This window comes from Manduca sexta, chromosome 27 (assembly GCF_014839805.1).
Source record: "Manduca sexta isolate Smith_Timp_Sample1 chromosome 27, JHU_Msex_v1.0, whole genome shotgun sequence".
NCBI lineage: Eukaryota > Metazoa > Arthropoda > Insecta > Lepidoptera > Sphingidae > Manduca > Manduca sexta.
The window spans coordinates 5,555,554-5,575,310 of NC_051141.1; the positions used below are offsets into that span (position 1 = coordinate 5,555,554).

Consider the following 19,757-nt stretch of genomic DNA (forward strand, 5'->3'; position numbering starts at 1 on the left):
TTTGGAATAATTGTTTGGTATGAATAAAATTATATTTTATTGCGTTTATTAAGCACTTGTTTATCAAATAAAAATATGTTTTCTTTTAGTAATATTTATTTTAAATATATTTTTCTTTTAAAATTAATATAAAATATTACACATAATGATTGAATGTTAATTGTTTAAAATTCCTTTAAAACTATGCCTACACTTATTACAGTACATGCCCTGTATTCACATTTTATTTATTATAAAAAATAATAATGAAATTTCAACCATATTGAATATAAGATTTTAATATAAGATTATTTTTTATGCAAAACTACCAATAGGTATACCAATTGTTTATTAAAGTTTCTCTTGTTCCAATTACATAGCAATTAATGTGTCCATATTGAATAATGAATGTAAACCTGTCTAGATTATTAATTTGCACAATTTTCCTCTATTCTTACATATTTTGGTGAGAGAAGTTTTGTATAATGTTTCATTATGTTGTAAAGATATTTTTGTCATTCTAATTATAATGATAATGTTTTTAATACATACATTGAAACTGATTATATTACATGAGACTGCTTGTGGATTCTAATTAGAAAATATCTTGGACTCATATTCACCACGGTAATATTTTACAGTAGTATTTATCAGCTATTCCATGATTATAAAGCTAAGTTAAGTTTTGAATTTAAATTAAATTAAAATTACAATATTTCATTTTTGTTAGATTTAATAGCATATAATACGTTATTATAATACAAATATATTAAAATCTGCATGAAATTTGACATCCAGGTGGAATGAGAACTGCTCCAGTTTATCCAATCATTTAGCAGATTGTTTTATACTTAGCACAATAAAGAAAAAATATGTTTTCAGTTCAAAAATAGTTAACATTATTTATTTATTTACACTTTGTATACAGGCGAACTTAATGACTTAATGGGTATTCTCTTCCAATCAACTATAGGGTGATGTAAAGAGGATGTAGGCTGAAATTATATAGTATATCTGTATTTTGGACAGCTATCAATTATCTTTACCAATGTCTAAAATTAGTTTACACCAGCAGCAATGTTCAAGATGCTTTTGTACAATTGTTTACACTGATAAAACAAAAATATCCTACCACCATATTTATTGCTCTACATATCTTCTCACCTTATAATTTTGAAACAACAACCCATGCTTCTTGACTAGCTAAGGACTCGTCATAAAATTGACTAAGAGCTGTAACTAGTTTTCAATATAACATAATGAATTAAATTAATTTTTGTGTGAAACATTAATGTTAAATATCCAATAATGGTTAATTATTGTTTCTTTTTAGTAAATTTAGGACCCTATAAGCATTGTATACCCAATCACCATTTCTACTACTATTAAGTATGTATTTGATGCATTTTAGTTTTCATCAAATAATAATTTAATCATTGAAGTTGTGACTGTTGCAATACAGCAAATGTTGCAAGCAGTTGAAATAAACGGCGAAATTTAATTTAAAATAAAGTGATTATGATGTTTTATAATTGTGTCCATAGACTAGAACTAGCTGTCAATCTAAGATACAATGTCTGCGTTCATAACATTAGAAGGATAAACACAACATGGTTATGACTTATTATCCTTGCAGGATAAGGTTTTAACAGTATGACAATTTCCCGGAGAAAACTATGGGCTTGTGTTACTGGCCTTTACATTGTAATTGCAATTGAGTGCAAACACTAAAGTCATATAATCTAATCTAATCTGCTCTTACAGCTTCATGTAAAAATATCATCTCTATTTTATCTTTTGTATGTTATCTGACACAAGTTATATTTTTTTCATAAAGTGCAACATGTTTTATGTACATATTATCTTTCTTTGGCATTAATGGCTATGTCATTATTAAATTGTATATCCACATTTGAATAAGGTAGTATAAAATATATTTTTATAATATATTGTATATAGTAATATACTATATAGTATAGTTTTTTTTTGTTTCCATGCGGAAGTAGTGCATTTGGTTAGTACTTAGTTAGTTTCAAATTTGAAAAATAAATGGGCATATTGAAATATATTGTATATTGTTGCAGGAAAAGTAAGTAAGTTTCACAATGCCCTCCACCCACCTGAACCTGCGTGAGGACGACGTAGTGCGTTTGGCCCTTGAATTTCTCCACAACCGTGACCTGCATATAACACAGCTTTCTCTCGAGCGCGAGACCGGCGTAATCAACGGCAATTATGCCGACGATGTGCTCTTCCTTCGTCAGCTTATTCTAGATGGCCAGTGGGATGACGTGCTCGAGTTCATTCAGCCTCTCAGTGCCCTCAAAGCATTCGAGGCCGACAAATTCAATTACGCCATCCTAAGGCACAAATATATAGAACTATTGTGTATAAGATCTGAAATTAAAGCTTACAATAACGTCGAAAACATAGTCGATGAAGTTGTGAAAGTATTAAGCGACCTGGAAAAATTAGCCCCTTCTAAAGAAGAATACTCAAACTTATGCTTATTATTGACTTTGCCAAGTATAACAGATCACGCTCAGTTTAAGAAATGGAATCCGAGCAACGCTCGCGTCCAATGTTTCCGAGAAGTGTATCCACTTGTAGAACAATTTTTACCATGCGACAAAAAGTCCAGTGGCAGTGCACCTAAGTGCGCAAAGAATGATCGCCTAATGCAATTACTTATTAAAGGAATATTATATGAATCGTGTGTAAACTACTGCCAGGCTAAAGCTACGGGATCTAAAGAAGCACAATCGAATGATGTTAATTTCTCGAGACTGCTTGACGGATCGGGTTTTGACGAGTCCGACTTAAGTTTATTATCATGGTTGCAGTCCATACCTGCTGAAACTTTTAGTGTTCCCTTCGAACAAAGAATGTTAAATGTAGATGTGGAGAAATTGGAACGTCCGTCACTGCATACGTCGTGGACGGAACACATGCTCGTGACACCAATCAAACCTCGCACCTTCCCACATTTGGCCATGCCGTTCAGAAGGCCGCGGTCTGCCGCCGACGCTATGACAAGATCTTTGCGACCTTTACCAGATGGAGCGCCGCGTCATCCTGCTCTCATGGCGTTATCTGCCATAGACTACGGTCCGTCTTCCTCGTGTTTTGCTGGATTTCACCTTACTGGAATCAAGGGCAGTAAACTAATGAACACTTCAGTGGATAGGCTGTTTGATAATAAAAATGGAGAGAGCATATTTAACGGACTAAACGACACACTAAAGCCAATAGAGGAGCAAATAAAACCTATCGGGGAGCTTGCGGGTTCCACGAAAACAACTGAAACTAGCAGTATTGCCGCATCGAATGCAACCACTCCGGAACATCGAGGACAAGACTACTCGGCGTCCACGTCTGTTTCCAATACGGCAGCGTCGACGGAGCGTTCGTCATTGGCCGAGCGCGCGTCACACCAAGTCGATGCAGCAATGATACACGGTGTGGATGGCGACTTTAGAAGGGAACTTTTAAAAGAATATCAAATTCAAAAGCAACGCGAGTGTGACGACTATCTTCGCAATCTGTGTTCGTCTGACTTGAGGCAACAGATAACGTGAGTGTATACTTACAGAATAATAAAAATTAAAAATTAATTGCCGGTATAACTTTTGTACACATTGTGCTTACATTGTACGCGTTCTTTATTTCAGCATGGAGCAAGTTAGTGATGCTGCATCCGGTTTTTCGACCGCCGTCAAGACACAACAACCGCCGCCGCCCAACCCAGAAATGATGCGCGAACAGGCACAATACGTAAGGTAATGCTGTTTTCGCTGCTTTTATTATCGTTAACATTGAATCCACAACTTTCATAAATTTACATAATCGAGCTTGTGATGTCGTGTTCGATGCGTCTTCGAATTTGTTATTTTGATAATTGTTCCACAGTAATTATCATTGATGCAGTATTATCAGGTGACGGTATTTGCGTACGAAATAGTTTACCTTATGATAAATATGTACGGAATGTTGATAAGTAGATGATTGCTGGTATGCATCAAATAGTAATAATTCGCGTACGGTATAGAGTACTTTCATCGGTAGAGCGAGCAAGCAATTTGTTCTGAGTGCCTAGCTCCGTTTTCTCTGATGAGCGTAATTTAATATGTAAACGAACCATTTTGTTTCGTGGATTGTATGTGCGATTTTTTTTGCAAATTATTGCATTTTGAAGCCTATTTGTAAATAATTCATTTTTATTATTATTTCAGGAAAAACGAAATCAGCGAATCGTCGGACATGGGAGATCCGTCATTAGTAAGTGATTATTTATTTTATAATTGCCTCGATGTGATTGTAACGTACAGCAAACTTTCGTTTCTGCGCGAATGCAACCACTTTTCTTTTTATTACGATGAGATTTACAAGAATGGTAATTATTCGGAATATTTGTTAAATATTCTCAACTTTCTGGATGCCCGTTACAGATATATTTTTTTATAATTATGCATTAAATGAAACAATTTGAAAGTTGGACTTTCTGATTTTACCCTCGTTATTGCACGAATTCCTCGGAAACACATAATAATAATGTTGTCACGGTCTATGTACTAATTATAAGTTAATTCAGGTCACTATCACGGCCGGATTCGTTCGCATTGCGTTACGCCATATTCAACAAATTAAGAAACAAATATGTTAAGTTTTTTTGTTAAGTACTATTGTCAAATATTCTTCTTTATTCACGAATGAAATTTACAACAATAAGGTGCTGTAATCGACAATATACTTCGCACTGTGTAGTGTAAAATATTCTTTTACAGAGCCAAAAAAAAAATGACAGTGTTACTATAAATGCGAATTAATTTCTGATTTGAAAGTTAACAATATGTTATTTGAACGAAAAAAAAGTGTTAAGTATAAAGGTGTTCACGTGTTCACTGTACGTAACGGTTATAGGGATGACAACCGACTGTCAATGTCATTAAAATTGGTTACAGAACACAGATTAAAAAGTGTCATGTCACTGTCAGTTTACTGCAAAGTGAATGAATAGTCTGGCGATAAAGTGGAATAAGTATTTGTAGTTGCCAGAGAGAGAAAAAAAAAAAAAAAGTATTTGTAGGATAATATTTTGCAATAAAAACGTGTTTATTAATTCACGGAAATGCTAGTTATACCGAGTTTGAGTACATGCTATTGGTGGTAGGTCTCTCATATGTGAGAGTCCGCTTGAGTAGGTACAGTCAGCAACAGAAGTCGTTGAACATAATTTGTTTCCAATATTTCCTAATCATTATCATTTACCATAAGTTGTTGATTAATTTAAAAACAAAACAACTTGTCATAATTGAACTACAAAAGTAGCTGAACGCTGTCAAACCATTAACTGCTAAACATTACTAGCGACAATTTTTATGATCTGTAATAAATACAAATGTGGCTGAAATTAGCAAATGCTTTGTTTTATATGCAAGCTTTTTTTTCTATTCGTTAAATTGAACCCATCAAGCTTCAAGACACCAATATCGCGAAGCGCAGCGCACCGCGTTTTTACTATCAAAACATTGCCGAATAAATACAACAGCCCAGGATGTTAATTAAATTATTATTTTATAACATACTAGCTTTAGCTCGCTACTCTGCCCGCGTGAAAAAGTTTTTCAAAGATAAAAGTCGTGCTTTATATTTACCCTGGATAGAAAGTAGCGTGTAGGGCTTAAGAGTAATGTAGCTTCCTATTAGTGAAATATTTTCAAAATCGGTTAAGTAGTTCCTGAGTTTAGCGCATTCAAAGAAACAAACCCTTTAGGTTTATATAATAGTATATATTGAAGTTAATAACCAGAATTATAAATTTTTAAGTATGGACAAAACATCATAATATATTAGAAAGTAATATTATAACATTAATAGGAATAGGTTAATTACATTTTAAACATCCTAATTTATAGAGCACTGGCCGGTTTAAAAAAAAAAATTATAAATTCAAAATTATTCTGGAGATTCTCCTCGAAGGTTTCAACGTAAACGTCAGTTTATTTTTCATATTTTTTAATGGTGTACGAACTTTTGCCCGCGGTAAGTTTTTCGGGCTAAAGTTTTCCCATATAAAAGTCACGCTATATATTTTCCCGTAAGCCTATGTTCTTCCCAGGGTCTCAAACTGTCCCCATACCAAATTTCATCTTAATACGTTGGGTAGTTTTTGAGTTTAACACGTTCAGGCAGACAGATGCAGCGGGGGACTTTTGTTTTATTATATATTTATGTAGAACTTTTTAAGAGGAACAATCCCGTCATACATCATTGTTGCATAACTTTAACCGTTTAAGCAGCGCACGCAACAGAAGCTCTCAAAACTAATAAATTTTGCCCGTTTTTGCAACATGTTTCATTACTGCTTCGCTCCTATTGGTCATAGCGTAATGATATATAGCCTATAGCACTCCACTAACAAAGGGTTATCCAACACAAAAATATTTTTTCAGTCTGAACCGGTAGTTCCTGAAATTAGCGCGGTCAAACAAACAAACAAACTCTTCAGCTTTATATAATGGTATAGAAGTATAGATTCAATAATGAGATTCATCAACTAATGCATTGTCAAGTTATAAAATGTTTAGCGACTTTTGTAACATTGAAATGATAACCTTAATCTGTACTCTTCTTTGGTAAGTGATTTATGGTCCGTTTGAATGTTCAGGTGTTTTGTAAATTAGTATTTGTTCATCGACTTTTGTTGCTGACCGTACCATCGCCATGTCTATTGTCGCCAAGCAGCATTGTGTACTCAATGTTGTGTTCCGGTTTGTAGGACATTGTAGCCAGTGTAACTACTGGACGTAATAAGATTTAACATCACATGTCTTAGGATGACGAGCGCAGAGAAATACCAAACAATACTTTTTATGGGCGGTCGTATCTAGCACCAACAGGCGAACGGTCAGCTTGTCTCGTAATACAAAGCAATAAAGAAAATTCTAGTCACTAGGCTGATGGCGCCCGCTCATTAACTGTAGTCGAAAAAAAAATGCAATCCGAATTTTCCTAAAAGTATTTTAGTAAGTCCAGTTACCTCATATATATATTTTTTGTGATTCGTCAGTGACTAATCTTTTATTATTGGCTAACATGTTGCAGATGACGCCATTTATGACTTAAGTACACGTCATTCGAAGTTTTAAGTATTACATTTGATGTTACTCAGAAAATTGAATAATAAACCACTGTCTATTGTTAATTTTAACAGAATAATAGAAAAAGTTTCGGTAGGTTTATGAAAACTTGAAGTTGACGCGTCAGTGTGGAAATCTGTAACAGCATATGTCTTTAGCTAGAAACATCATTTGAGGATAATATATTTGTAATCCCGTAGGTCAAGGAGGGATTTAGTTATTTGGCATTGCTCTATTATTAATTAATTAAACGCAAAAGGTAAGTAGTCTCTACCAATAAGCAATCCAGAATTAATTTAGCGACCATCGCACATAATGTGTTAAAACCCGCCATAACGGTCCATATAAGTGTAACACGTTCCGGGATCAGCCTGTGTATATCCGGTTGCAATAGGCCGGCATAATTGTGTCGACTGCTGAGGGTAATCATCTCTTGTCAGTCAGTATTCTATTGGACCCCACTCCACTTACCATCAAGCGCAGAGGGCTCACTTCCGTATCCGTATAAAAAAATATTCAAAAGGAATATTTCCTTCTTGATATTGAATAAGGTAATCCGTAGTTAGGCAACTATCGTTATGATTGTTTATTTTATTTACACATCACACAATAATAATATAAAAGCCATTTAATACCATTCAACAATTTAGTGTTCCTTTAGATTCGGCGAGCTTTGACACTCGGTGTCACAAAATGCGGGCCACTTCTGATCTTATAGGAGTTGTAGCAGCGGATGTAAGCACGTGAAAATTCTAGTCCGTACCAGTTAAACGGCTCGTTATAATCCGGACTAGACTTTGTGTTAAGCAAAAGGCTCAACTCTCCTTCCAAATTAATGGATTTTAATATTTAAAAATTGTTGCTCATATATAAGATACTAGCGACCCGCCCCGGCTTCGCACGGGTGCAATGCTGATACTAAATACACTACAGAAAAACTGTGAACGTTGTATATAAAAACATAGCGGCCCGCTCTGGCTTCCCACGGGTATAACATAACAAAATAACAGTATTTCTCCACTATTTAATGGATGTTATTATTATACATATAAACCTTCCTCTTGAATCACTCTATCTATTAAAAAAACCGCATCAAAATCCGTTGCGTAGTTTTAAAGATTTAAGCATACATAGGGATAGAGAAAGCGACTTTGTTTTATACTATGTAGTGATAAGTAGAAATCAGATGGTTGAGCATGATATATTTGTAGATGTGATTGCTATTTTTATTGATAGGCGCAATTTGCGTTAATTGCTCGATGCTATTTTAGGAGATAATTTACTGGTTTTATTGTATACGTAAGCTATTAGTTTTTATTTTGGAAGAGATATGGGGATTACATTTTTGGTTGATAATTGAAATTTGTTTCATACTTTATTTCATTCGTAAAATTCCGTAACCAAGAATGTGCTGCCGTGCCTAACATCTTTTTAATAGCAAGAAAAAATAATTCACACATTACTGCAAAATAAATTGAAAATACTATTTTCATAAAAAATATAGTATAATTTATTTCGGTAGTTTAGAAATTGTAATAAGTCGTGTATTATCATTATTTTATTCTAAGGCCAGCGTTCAAATACAAGCCTCTAATAATTGAGAATACCAGTCCTGTATTTTACATATTGCCCACTACTGGGCAGTGGGCACGTGCCTCGTCTATTATTGATGGGCTCTTAGTTCATCCCGCTGGCTTAAGGTGAGTTGGCAGATTTCACATACTTTCATATTTTTTTCTGGAAAATTCTCAGGTATGTAGGTTTCCTCACGATGTTTTCGTTTACTGTTAAAGTGCTCGTTGATACATAATACTCACTTCGAAAAGTCTGATATGTGTGTTTTGGGTTTTGAACCTGCGGATATTCGTCTCAACAGACCGTTCAATGCCTAAACCCCCGGTAATTGCTTAATTGTGCTTTTATACCAATGGTCAGCACACCAGTGAGTTGTTCGCCTGACAGTAAGTAAGTATGAACGTCTGCAATACCAGAAGAACCACGTTTCTACCTTTTTGTGCTTTAGTTTCCCGTGACTTGTTGAGTTAGGCCTTTAACTTCCTATAAAATTATATTTCTGTCGTGCCGGTGCCTTTAATGAACTAACATAATATGTTAATCATTTTTAAAGTACAGGGAATATAATACGGTAGGCGATGCTCGCGACTTGGCTTCTATAAAAAGCCTTTCCCGGTACTAAAATCTATAAATCATTGTAGCTATCCTTTGAGTCATTTGCACGGCGCTAGCGCCATCTTCTTTAAAGTTCAGATTAAATATACACATATTTCTTACGGGAGTAAGTTACTGGGATAAAAAGTAACCTATATGTTAGCCCAGGACATGATGTCTACGTGTGCTAAATTTCATTCCAATCCATTAGGCAGTTACTGCGTTTACTTCTAACAAATATCCGAACAATTTTACAAGATTTTCTATTTATAATATTAGTAAGTAGATTAGGGCTATTATTATTTGGTTAACCAATCAAAATGGCACGATATTTTTTAATTTTTGGGTCATATGTTCACACGATTTTATTCCTTATATTATTAGCAAATAATAATCCTTCAATTCAGGAAGGCCGATGAAACTGAAAAAAAAGTTTTTTTCTTTGATAAAAATGATTGATGATAAAAAAATAACCCAATGAGTTTAATCTTCGTTATTTTGATAAGGGTTAAATATTCTATTGTATCTGTCGTGCATCCGTATCATTTATAGAAGCGGACGAATTGATAAAATGTTAATAAACCTAATCAATATAGATCATACAGACGTATCTATGCGGTGATGAAATAATTACGTATCATATTACTGGAATTTGTAGTTATAGGTTTAATATTAAGATGTTTTTGTCGATCAATTTAACGAATTGTTCCCTGTTTAGTTAAGGAACTTTAGGTTATTGTATTTTTTTTTAAATACCAAATACCTAATTAAAATGACTCAAACTGTGCACGGTGTACCTAGGATTTTAGTCTGGCTGGTACTGGACCCAATAAATGGCGTCGTATAGAAATTTAAAATCGATATACACGATATACCAGCTTTTAAATAGGAATAAATTTTAATATTATTTATAATTTTATTAAAGTAAAATAAGATCTAGTTACATTGAGATTTGTTGGGGGAGGGGATGGATCGTAATTTTTTTGGAAGTGATAGAGCTCCTTGGTTTCCTTCGGAGTTGCTACTCGTTGAGCATGAGTTTACAAAGACGTTCCCATGGCATTCAACCGTACAGATATTTTTGATTCATTAAATTTTATCAATTTCACATAATGGTATTCCATACAAATAGAATCACGAGCAAAAGTCATTATTATAATTATGCATGACAATAACAAAAGCAGCCGCACTTATTTATTGCTCTACAATAATAACTGTGACCTTCCACCATTGGATTGCGCTATTACACGCCCACATACAACCATATGATGTATAGATAAAACGTGACAGGATAAAAATCTTCAAATGTAATACTACACCAGCGACGTGTCGCGGCGCCTACGTTTTTTATCATAGTAACTTATGACTGCTGGGTAATCACCTTTTTGGGTGTCGCGTGTGTATGGTTGTCTAAGGTCTTTATTTGGAATGGCACTTTTTAATGACAGGGCACATGTACCTATAAATGTGCCCTATACTATTACACTGGGTCTTTAAAACGGGTAAAGATGCACACATGGGTGAAGTCCTGAGCAGAAAGTAGTACAGAAAAAATAAATGAAGATACGTTTCAAATTCGGAATGATTAGTACAACCAAATTTGCTATTTGCCTCGTGGTAGGAATCTCGGCTTGTGCTTGGTATATTTTTATGCTGGTTTGCTTAAGTGATCCTTATAATAAGCCCCCAGGGAATGAACAGTATATGATTTGTTGTTCTGATGGAATTGGGCTATGACATGAATATATATTTGTACGTTGATTTTTCGCAGCATTAAGATGTTAGCCATTATTCAATGAATGTAAATAATAATAACTTGTTCAGTTGATATTTAAACGAATACTATTTACCATAGATGTTTTTCATTCTTCCTATTATTGGCTTAATTATTTTTTTATTAAACATTAAATGAATTTAATAAAACATAGCCGTGACGAAAGGTGGAATTTTCCGAAAGGAAACCCGACATAACCTAGTACTTAATTATTATTAATGCGGTTTGCTTATCACTAATAATAATAAATTGGATTACATAAATTAAGAAAAGGAAGCCGATAAGAATTGGGTTGTCAATAACTATATTATAATAGTTATATTAATAAAAATAAGTATATAATAGTTATTTTTATTATTATACGACTAGATGACCCGGTGAACTTCGTATCACCTACATACATTTATTATTATTATTCATTGTGGAACGCAATTTTGCCATACCAATACGTACGTTATCATTATCTGTCTCTCGCTATTCGAGAGAACGGTTTGCACGTGAAGTAGCTCGTCGCACATTTAATTAACTTCGACGATCTAAGTCATCTTCTCCGTGGCATTTTGCGACAATAACATTAAATAAAGTTCTCGCGCACTGAACAATTGATGATAGATTTTAATTATAGTCTTGAAATTTATTTTTATATTTTCTATTTTTGAGAACCAACTAACACTTTTACACTTTATAAATATTTCTGAAATGTTTTGTATTTGAACAAAATAAACCAAAGAAATCGGACCTCATATTACAACTATGAAACAGACTTATTTCTGAATACACCTATATATATGTTACAGTTCTTTATTTCTAAAAAGAGAAAAGACATGAAATGTTTCACAGGTAGGAACATTTTGTATTGAAAACTTATATTGTCGTTTTTAGTATTTTCCGTTATTTATTATTTATGTTCGTCACCGTTTAATCCATCCCTGGACTTCCACAATTAATTCAAAACCAAAATTAGCCAAATCGGTTCAGCCGTTCTCGAGTTTTAGCGAGACTAACGAACAGCAATTGATTTTTATATATATAGATTATTAGTAATTTTTATTTTTATACGATGTTCGGCGATGGCTATGAATTAACACCGTAATATGTGGTATTATATTGTGGTATGTATGTGTATTATATGTGGGTTTATAACTGATATTGTGTATTCCGGTGTACGTTTAATAGTTCCAAATTGAGTCAATTGGGACTAAATCACGGTTTTGTCGGCTTCGTTATGTTGGTCATTTACTACCCACAATTTCCTCTATAAAGGCGCGCAGTGATTACATTTTGTCATACGAATTGGTTGAAACGGGTGATGTATACTTACTTATAAGTGTTTCTTTCATTCACACTTTACGAACTGGCATAGTGACATCATCAGAACAAGTGTCCTTTATAAAACTTAATTAATGTGCATCGAATGTTTAGTCTATTTATAAACACTGAGATGACTGTAATCAATACTGGAATATTCATAACAATTTTAATGTTTAACGGTTTTAACGTCCTATGTTTGTACCTTAGAACTATTTTACGGATTTCATTGCGGTTTTCTATATTATAGTTTTGTATTTAAGGGCGATATATATAAAACTGCATAATATAGTCTTATTTCGATGTTTAACACTCGCACAAACATAAGAAACCATTATGTTTGTACATACAAGTTTTTAATAAATTTTAATGTACTTTAATAATAAATGTGCGTACCGAAAATGCGTAGAGAAACCGACGCGTATGCCGCTTGCAAAAGTCCTTATAATCTTTAAAATAAGTCTTAACAATTTGAATTAATTAGCAATTAACATGTTTGGATTGATTATTTTTTGAATAGTACCACAAAGGAACCTTTTGTATTACGAATGTTTTTTTATGATTGAGTAAGCTTCCTTTATTGCCCACGTACTTATATTTACATGAAAAAGATAATTCCATTACAGTCTAATAAAGTGTTTACGACGAAACTCAAGCAAATGTGGGTGTTAACTTCTTACAACTATGCAAATGTGTATTTAATGACGGTCACCATAGCTCGCAATGTGGTCACGGTGTTTTATCTATAAATAATTGTAGGTAATATATAAGATGTTCTATTGATGTATAAATAACAGCGTTGCGGTCAAATATCTTACAAAACCATTGATTAATTTGATTATGTATCCGAACTTGTAAGCCAAAGTTATGTTAACATTTTTGGAGTATAGTTTTGTTTTGAGTTTCATTCGTTATTTGACATCTTAACTTCTTAGTGAAGTATTTAGCATTCCAATCCGCACCCTAAGTGACACAGGCGTGGCTGTATGTTATTATATACTATTGTAAAATCGCAGCCGTAGTGAAGTTTCCAATATTCTCTCTTACACGCACGACAATGAGATAAAATGATGCAATCTGTAATCCTTGGGCTATCCAGTATCCAGCTATTAGATAGGCAAAAAAGTGTTTTACATAAATATGTGCATAACAAGAAGTTTTCGCAACGAGATGTCTGTTTGCATACCGTTCACGTTGAACATAATATATTATGTTTCGTCCAAGTCGTGATCGATACGCCGTCGTGTCCTGCATAAATTAAAAACTTATTAGGAAGGCAGAATTTACCCTATAATTTCTTTGCTTACTTACACTCATACTGATTTGTCATCAAATAAGTATCGCAGTTAGTGGTTGTCATGTAATATAATTCATGACGTTTTCTTTTCAAGAGCCTTTATTTGTTCGTTTAATTTTGGATTATCCAAGTGTTTTACCAATTTGAGATTAAAATAGATATAACTACGAGTTCAATATGACACTTGATCGGTGCCTGATTCAGATTTATTTATTTCAGTCATCGAAATCGATGATTTGGGAAGTAACGCATAATTTTTAAAGAAAATGCGAATTGTAATTTTTCTGTTCGGTGATTGGAATTTTCTTACGGTATTGTTTTGAATACCCACCCACGGTGTTTAAGATATTTTATACCAAAACAATCCTGTACCTTGTAAATTTTGCTAAAGACCTCTAATAATAAATATTTCAGTCGAAACTGTTTGCGAACTGCGAAATTTTCTATTGTTAATATTTAAATATGTCTTGACCCCATAGAGTAAACAAGCATTAAAGGTGTCGATAAGAATTTTTGAAATATTGAGTTACTGTATATTTATTATTAATGTTTTCAATAGCTCTCGAATCCATTTTAATTCAAAAGTATTTAGTTTTATTCATTTCCCAATAACGAAATTTCTGGATCTAAAAAATCCTCAAATTTAGCTGGACTTTTCTAGGGTTTTAACGATTTTCTAATATACGATATAATTTTAATATACAAATATTTGCAGAAGTCAAGGAATATAGTTCGTTTGTAGATTTTTTTAGACATATGTGATATATTAATTTCTTTTTACAATGAAAACTTTAAACACATTTGGATATAGGTGTTGACTACGTACCAACCAATAATTGAAAGAAATAGGACGTAGAAATATTATTTATTTTATTATAATAACAAAATCTATCAGGCCTGTACTATATACTGCCCCGTTCATGGGCATGAGTTTCTTTTACTTCTGAGAGGTTTTAGGTCTTAGTCAACCACGCTGGCTTAGTGCGGATCATCAGACTTACTTACACATACCTTTGAAAAAAATATGGAGAATTTACTAGGTGTATAGGTTTTTTCACAATCTTTCCATCTACCGTTAAAGTAAGCAAAATTCACAAGGAATACGCACACAATTAGGAAAGTCTAAGCCCTTGAGTTTTGAACCCACGGATGTTTGCTTGGTGATCCGCTCCAGTTGTAACTACGCTATCCCCGTTTACTATATAGTATTAATTTATTTATAATATTAATTCTCATAACCCTGACCCCTTTCTGGTACCTTGCCTGGGGTAGGCAATATGGTCTTATTCTAGCGGAACGGACCTTACGGCGCACCTGTACTTTATTTTTCTGTTGACAATAATAATTATTATTGCTTGTGCTGTTATATTGTCATTAACACTTCATCCGTAGAGTGCATGCTGTCCACGTGATTTACATAAGACACTTGTCCCACTGGTAACAAGCGACTATAAATCGAATTCTCGTCTCAATAGATTTTTATAATGACAAGACAAATCACAAAGAAACAACTCACTCTAAAACGCTTTCTTGACGATTATGACGCTTGCGGAGCGACGTCGCGTCGTCGTTTAGTGCAAAACGCATGCGGGATTTGTATAAGGATTTACTTTTTGTGCTTGCTCAAACGTTCAATGTCAAAGATAAACACTCGTTACTATTTACTAGTTCGATTTGCTTTTTGCTACTCGTATCCTGTGAGACAGCTACCTTACTGTTTTAATTACTCATGCGGGTATTGTGTGTCTGCTAGTTGTTGGTATTTGTTAAATTAATCCCATCATACTTTTATGATAATTTTGTTTTAGTTGAAAATTGTGCATACATATAATACTGTACTTATAAATTGGTTTGTAGTAGTGAGCATTTGGTTGACAATTTGTATTATCATTGTTTGCGCAATGTAACAATCTAGAGGTGAAATCTAAAGTTAACTTCAAATTAGAGGAAAGGGCTGCAGTACTGAAACAGACTAAAGGTACGAGAATATTGAGTTGTTTTTGACACAAACTTAATTCGCTTCAGTCAGTGCATTACAGTGCGAGCAATAGGATTTACACGTGTGATATCTCATCATCATATGTTTGTTACTATAATTATCTGCATATGTCATGATGATTTATTCATTACATTTGACATGTGCTGCAATCATTGTAATATATGAATATCCCCACAGGTACTCGCTTTGATTAACCCAAAGCAAATGCAAAACACAAGTATATCAGCTTTATTTTGTTCCGTGATGCTAGTTAATATGTAGTACATTGTACACCCTTCCCCAAACTTATGCCTAGTTATTACTATGCCTGAAAGCTATTGTTGAATTAGACAGGGACTAACGTCCGTTTTTAACAAACGATCCCAATCTTCAATCTGATCCCGAGAATAAACCATTAAAAATACGCCATTCGTAAGTATGACAAAATAAAAACTTTGTTCTGATCGGTCTATTATTGCGTTGGATCGGAAAAAGCGTTTGGGTTCGTTCATCAGAAACGGTGGTAAGTGGTAACTTTATAAGAAAATTTGGGGATAGATGTACCCTGTATCGTGCTTAATACAAATTATAAAAGAACTGCTTTTATATTGATCAATTTTTTGACGCAGAGGTACTCACAAAATGCAAACGGCTTCATAGATTGTAATAATAAAACGCAAAAATATAATTTTGATGTACACTTATTTCTTTTTAAGGCGACTATTGATTTTGTGTCCAAAACGCATAAAGCTTTTAAATATAGGCCTCAAGGTGTCAGGAACAAAGGTTATCAATTAATCATGATCTTACCATCGCTTGTTATTTTAGTTGAGTCCAAGTTGACGCTCCACTGAGGAATTTGTATAAGAATGTAGTACGCTACCGTCACTATCAAGTGATTTTCTTTTTGCATAATATATTATTATGTCTATATGTTTAAGCATACATATAAGCTAAGAGTTAAGGCTACATTTCAAAATTACTACACTTTGTTTTTTTGCATTTTTTTTTTCATAGTATAGATGTTATGAACATATTATTGATAGTATAACAGATTAAATGGGATGAAATGAAATATCGTTTTTTTTTGGCCAAAACATGAAAGAGCTCATTGCATATTTTGTGTTTAAATTCTAATTCAATAGAATTTAATTGAACGACTTTACGCGGCCAAATCAGATTACAGCATCCCTTAAATAACATAACAAAAGTACTATTTTAAAAAAAAAATATTGCTTTTATCTGTGTGTTAAATCGACCAGATCTTCATAATAAATCGTATCGATTATTATAAAAAATCGAATCGGTAACGCATTTGCACATCATTAATTTATTAATACTTCTAGCTGTCCGTTATGAAATGATTGGACAAAGTATAACTTTTAAAATAATTACTGTACCAATCAGATACGCGAATAAACACGGAAGTCAAATTTCAAACTAAACTTTACGGTCATAATATAGGTAATGTTATGTTAAGTTTAAAGTTAAACATTTAAGCAAATATCACGGTGTACGTATCGATAGTTTCGCAACAGCTTGGCAGAATTGGTTGCGTCTCTCTTATTGCATTAAATAAAATATCAATGCTCAATATAATTTGGTTCTTAGGTATGGTTGATCTTTAACGCTATCCATTTTGCAATAAATTCCGAGTAAGGGATAAATGTTAAAGTTGCAACACCTCGAAAGTCTCAACATTAAATAGGATTGCGATGTAGAATGGAAATTGTCTTATTATTTATCTAAATGGTATATAAGTGTTTTTAATATTTAACTACAAGTAACTAAGTGCTCGTGATTGCAGATCCTCCCGATTCATTTATAAATAATTATCTCATGTGAAACGGTAACTTACTTTTAAGTTGGTAATATTATGTTTAATATATTACTCTACAACGAAGTTATTGGAATCAATTCAGCATTTTAGGTTAATACTACATTGTGGTCAATGCAGGTTGCAGCATTTCTTCAAACTGGTATATGGCGTGTATAAACACACATCCAAAGTAACGGTTATTTAAACGACAGTTTGAAACTAGGACTTTATTACTATCATACGTTGTCTTTTCTAATTATACGTCTGCGGTATCCTGTTATCTAAACACTGGCATCTAAACAACATTGCCCAATTTAACGGGACTATATAACCGTTTAAGGAACCATGAAACCGCCCAGTTATCTTCCATTAGCTGTGACAATCAATCTATCAATCTATTAAATTACAAACACACAGCGGTAAATTACTGACCATTCTATTATTTAGCTAATTGGGTAAACACATTGTTAACATAAGGTGTGGGTTCATAACACAACTCATTAATATTTCGTTTGCTTGCCTAACAGTTTACCGATGTACGAAGCGAAATCAATTTAATCAAACACAATATGCAATTTAAAGTTGGCGCGTTTTTTCGCTTCACTTAGGACTATCATAACGACCTTCGGACGAACTTGAGGATACCCACGCGCAATAAAGTCCTTGTTTATAATTGATGATGCACTCGGTTTTTCTGGAGCATTATTTACCTTGTTGGCGTATATATTTATGTCTATGTAATTGTAGGACACTGTGATAATCGTGGTCTTGTTGCTCGCGCGCATACCTCTGAGTCACCGGTAAGCGTTCTGCGCACAATGCCGTCCGAACAGTCCAGTCGCGTCGCGGCATACTTAGGGGACATACACGTCACTTACGCACACAATTTCGGTCCGATCGGTCGAGTTCGTTAAAGTATATATTTTGATCTCGTCGTGACTTAAAAAAAATTGCGCGCTCGGTGGTGTTTACATAAGGTGAAGATGACCGCTGTAAAGAGGGCAATGGCGATGCGCCAGCTAGATTCCATGTTTGACAACATGAGCCTGGAGGGAGAGGGCCGGCGTTCCCCAATAGTCAGCTCTGTCGTCGAACACGACCCTCGGTGTGACGTTCACGGTCGCTGCAGTACACCTTATCGATCGTCGCTGTATCTCCACAGCAGGGAATCCACTCCTGGGTATTGTAGGGAAACAGTTTCGCCTACAAATGGGTTAATAATCAGGTCCGTATATTTTGTTTTTCTTCGATAAATAACGAATGTTTATATCCTTTGACTAATTATTAATAATGGAACAGGCGGCGAGACTCACATAAATCAGGCTCTCCGGCGCGCGAGATTGAGCATCCTTCAACATTTCCGAGCCTCCTTCGCCGGGATCGTCACAGCCCTTCCATTACACCGCCTCGCCGCGACACACCGAGTCCTACCCACAGATATAGTAACAAACGACATTCGATGGGTTCCTTTCCCAATTTGAATAAAAGTAACATCATAAACTACCACAGAAGAGAGTCTACCACCAGTAACGGAATACGGGATATGAAACGAGACTATGTCGGCTCAACGAATTCATTGTCAAGAAGGACTCACGAGCTGGTGGGCTCTACGAATTCCCTTATGAAAAAGAATCGAGAACACACAGGTTCCATAAGCTCCTTATCCAGAAAGAGTTCAATCGACACGAAGAAATCATCCACAGACTCTCTAGATTTTTGGCACAGCACTTGGGATTTCGATAAGAATAATTCTGTATCGTCGCTGTTGCATGACGACCGACTCTCGTACGATAATAAGGTAATTTATTAGAGACAGTGACTTACTGTTTGTTCTGTAATAACGTTGAATGATGACCGCATATGTATTAGTTCATCAATCAGTATAAATGGATGTCCAGGAAAAGTGTCGCGCATGTGACCACGTTATATTAATAGGTTTTACGTAACCTCATCGAATGAAGACTTTTGTTTAAAAGAGTATACTGATTGAAAATATTATTGAATTAAAATTAAAATATTATGCATGGCTAGAACTGTGATTAGAAGTTTCCGTGGTGCATCCATAAAGTGGTAAGTTAACATTACACGCTAGTCTAAAGACCTCACTAACTGCGTATTGATCTTTTTCTTAGTTAGCACAGTAGCTCATGATTTATATTAAGTGATCACGCTATGTCCGTATATATTACTCCGTTGCGTCAGTCAAAAAAGATACTTACATTATCGGCATTAATAAAACGAAACATATTATTTTAGTGAAATGATAATTTTCTTAGTGAATATTGTATTCAATT

The 19,757-nt window shown here is 34.0% G+C and overlaps 1 protein-coding gene across 3 annotated transcripts in view; it reads left to right on the top strand.

The window, feature by feature from the left end:
• The window catches only part of LOC115448599 (WD repeat-containing protein 47), a 55,469-nt gene that overhangs the window by 646 nt on the left and 35,066 nt on the right, over window positions 1-19,757 (top strand). The window contains exons 2-4 of one of the 3 annotated variants that reach the window (XM_037444073.1): window positions 2,064-3,553; window positions 3,651-3,758; window positions 4,212-4,257. In XM_037444073.1, the coding sequence (XP_037299970.1) occupies window positions 2,085-3,553; window positions 3,651-3,758; window positions 4,212-4,257 (1,623 nt within the window). In that variant the 5' untranslated portion in view covers window positions 2,064-2,084. Of the gene's footprint in view, window positions 1-2,063; window positions 3,554-3,650; window positions 3,759-4,012; window positions 4,136-4,211; window positions 4,258-18,243; window positions 18,689-18,762; window positions 19,262-19,757 lie in introns of those variants that run through there. The other 2 variants (XM_037444076.1, XM_037444074.1) reach the window with 2 other exon arrangements.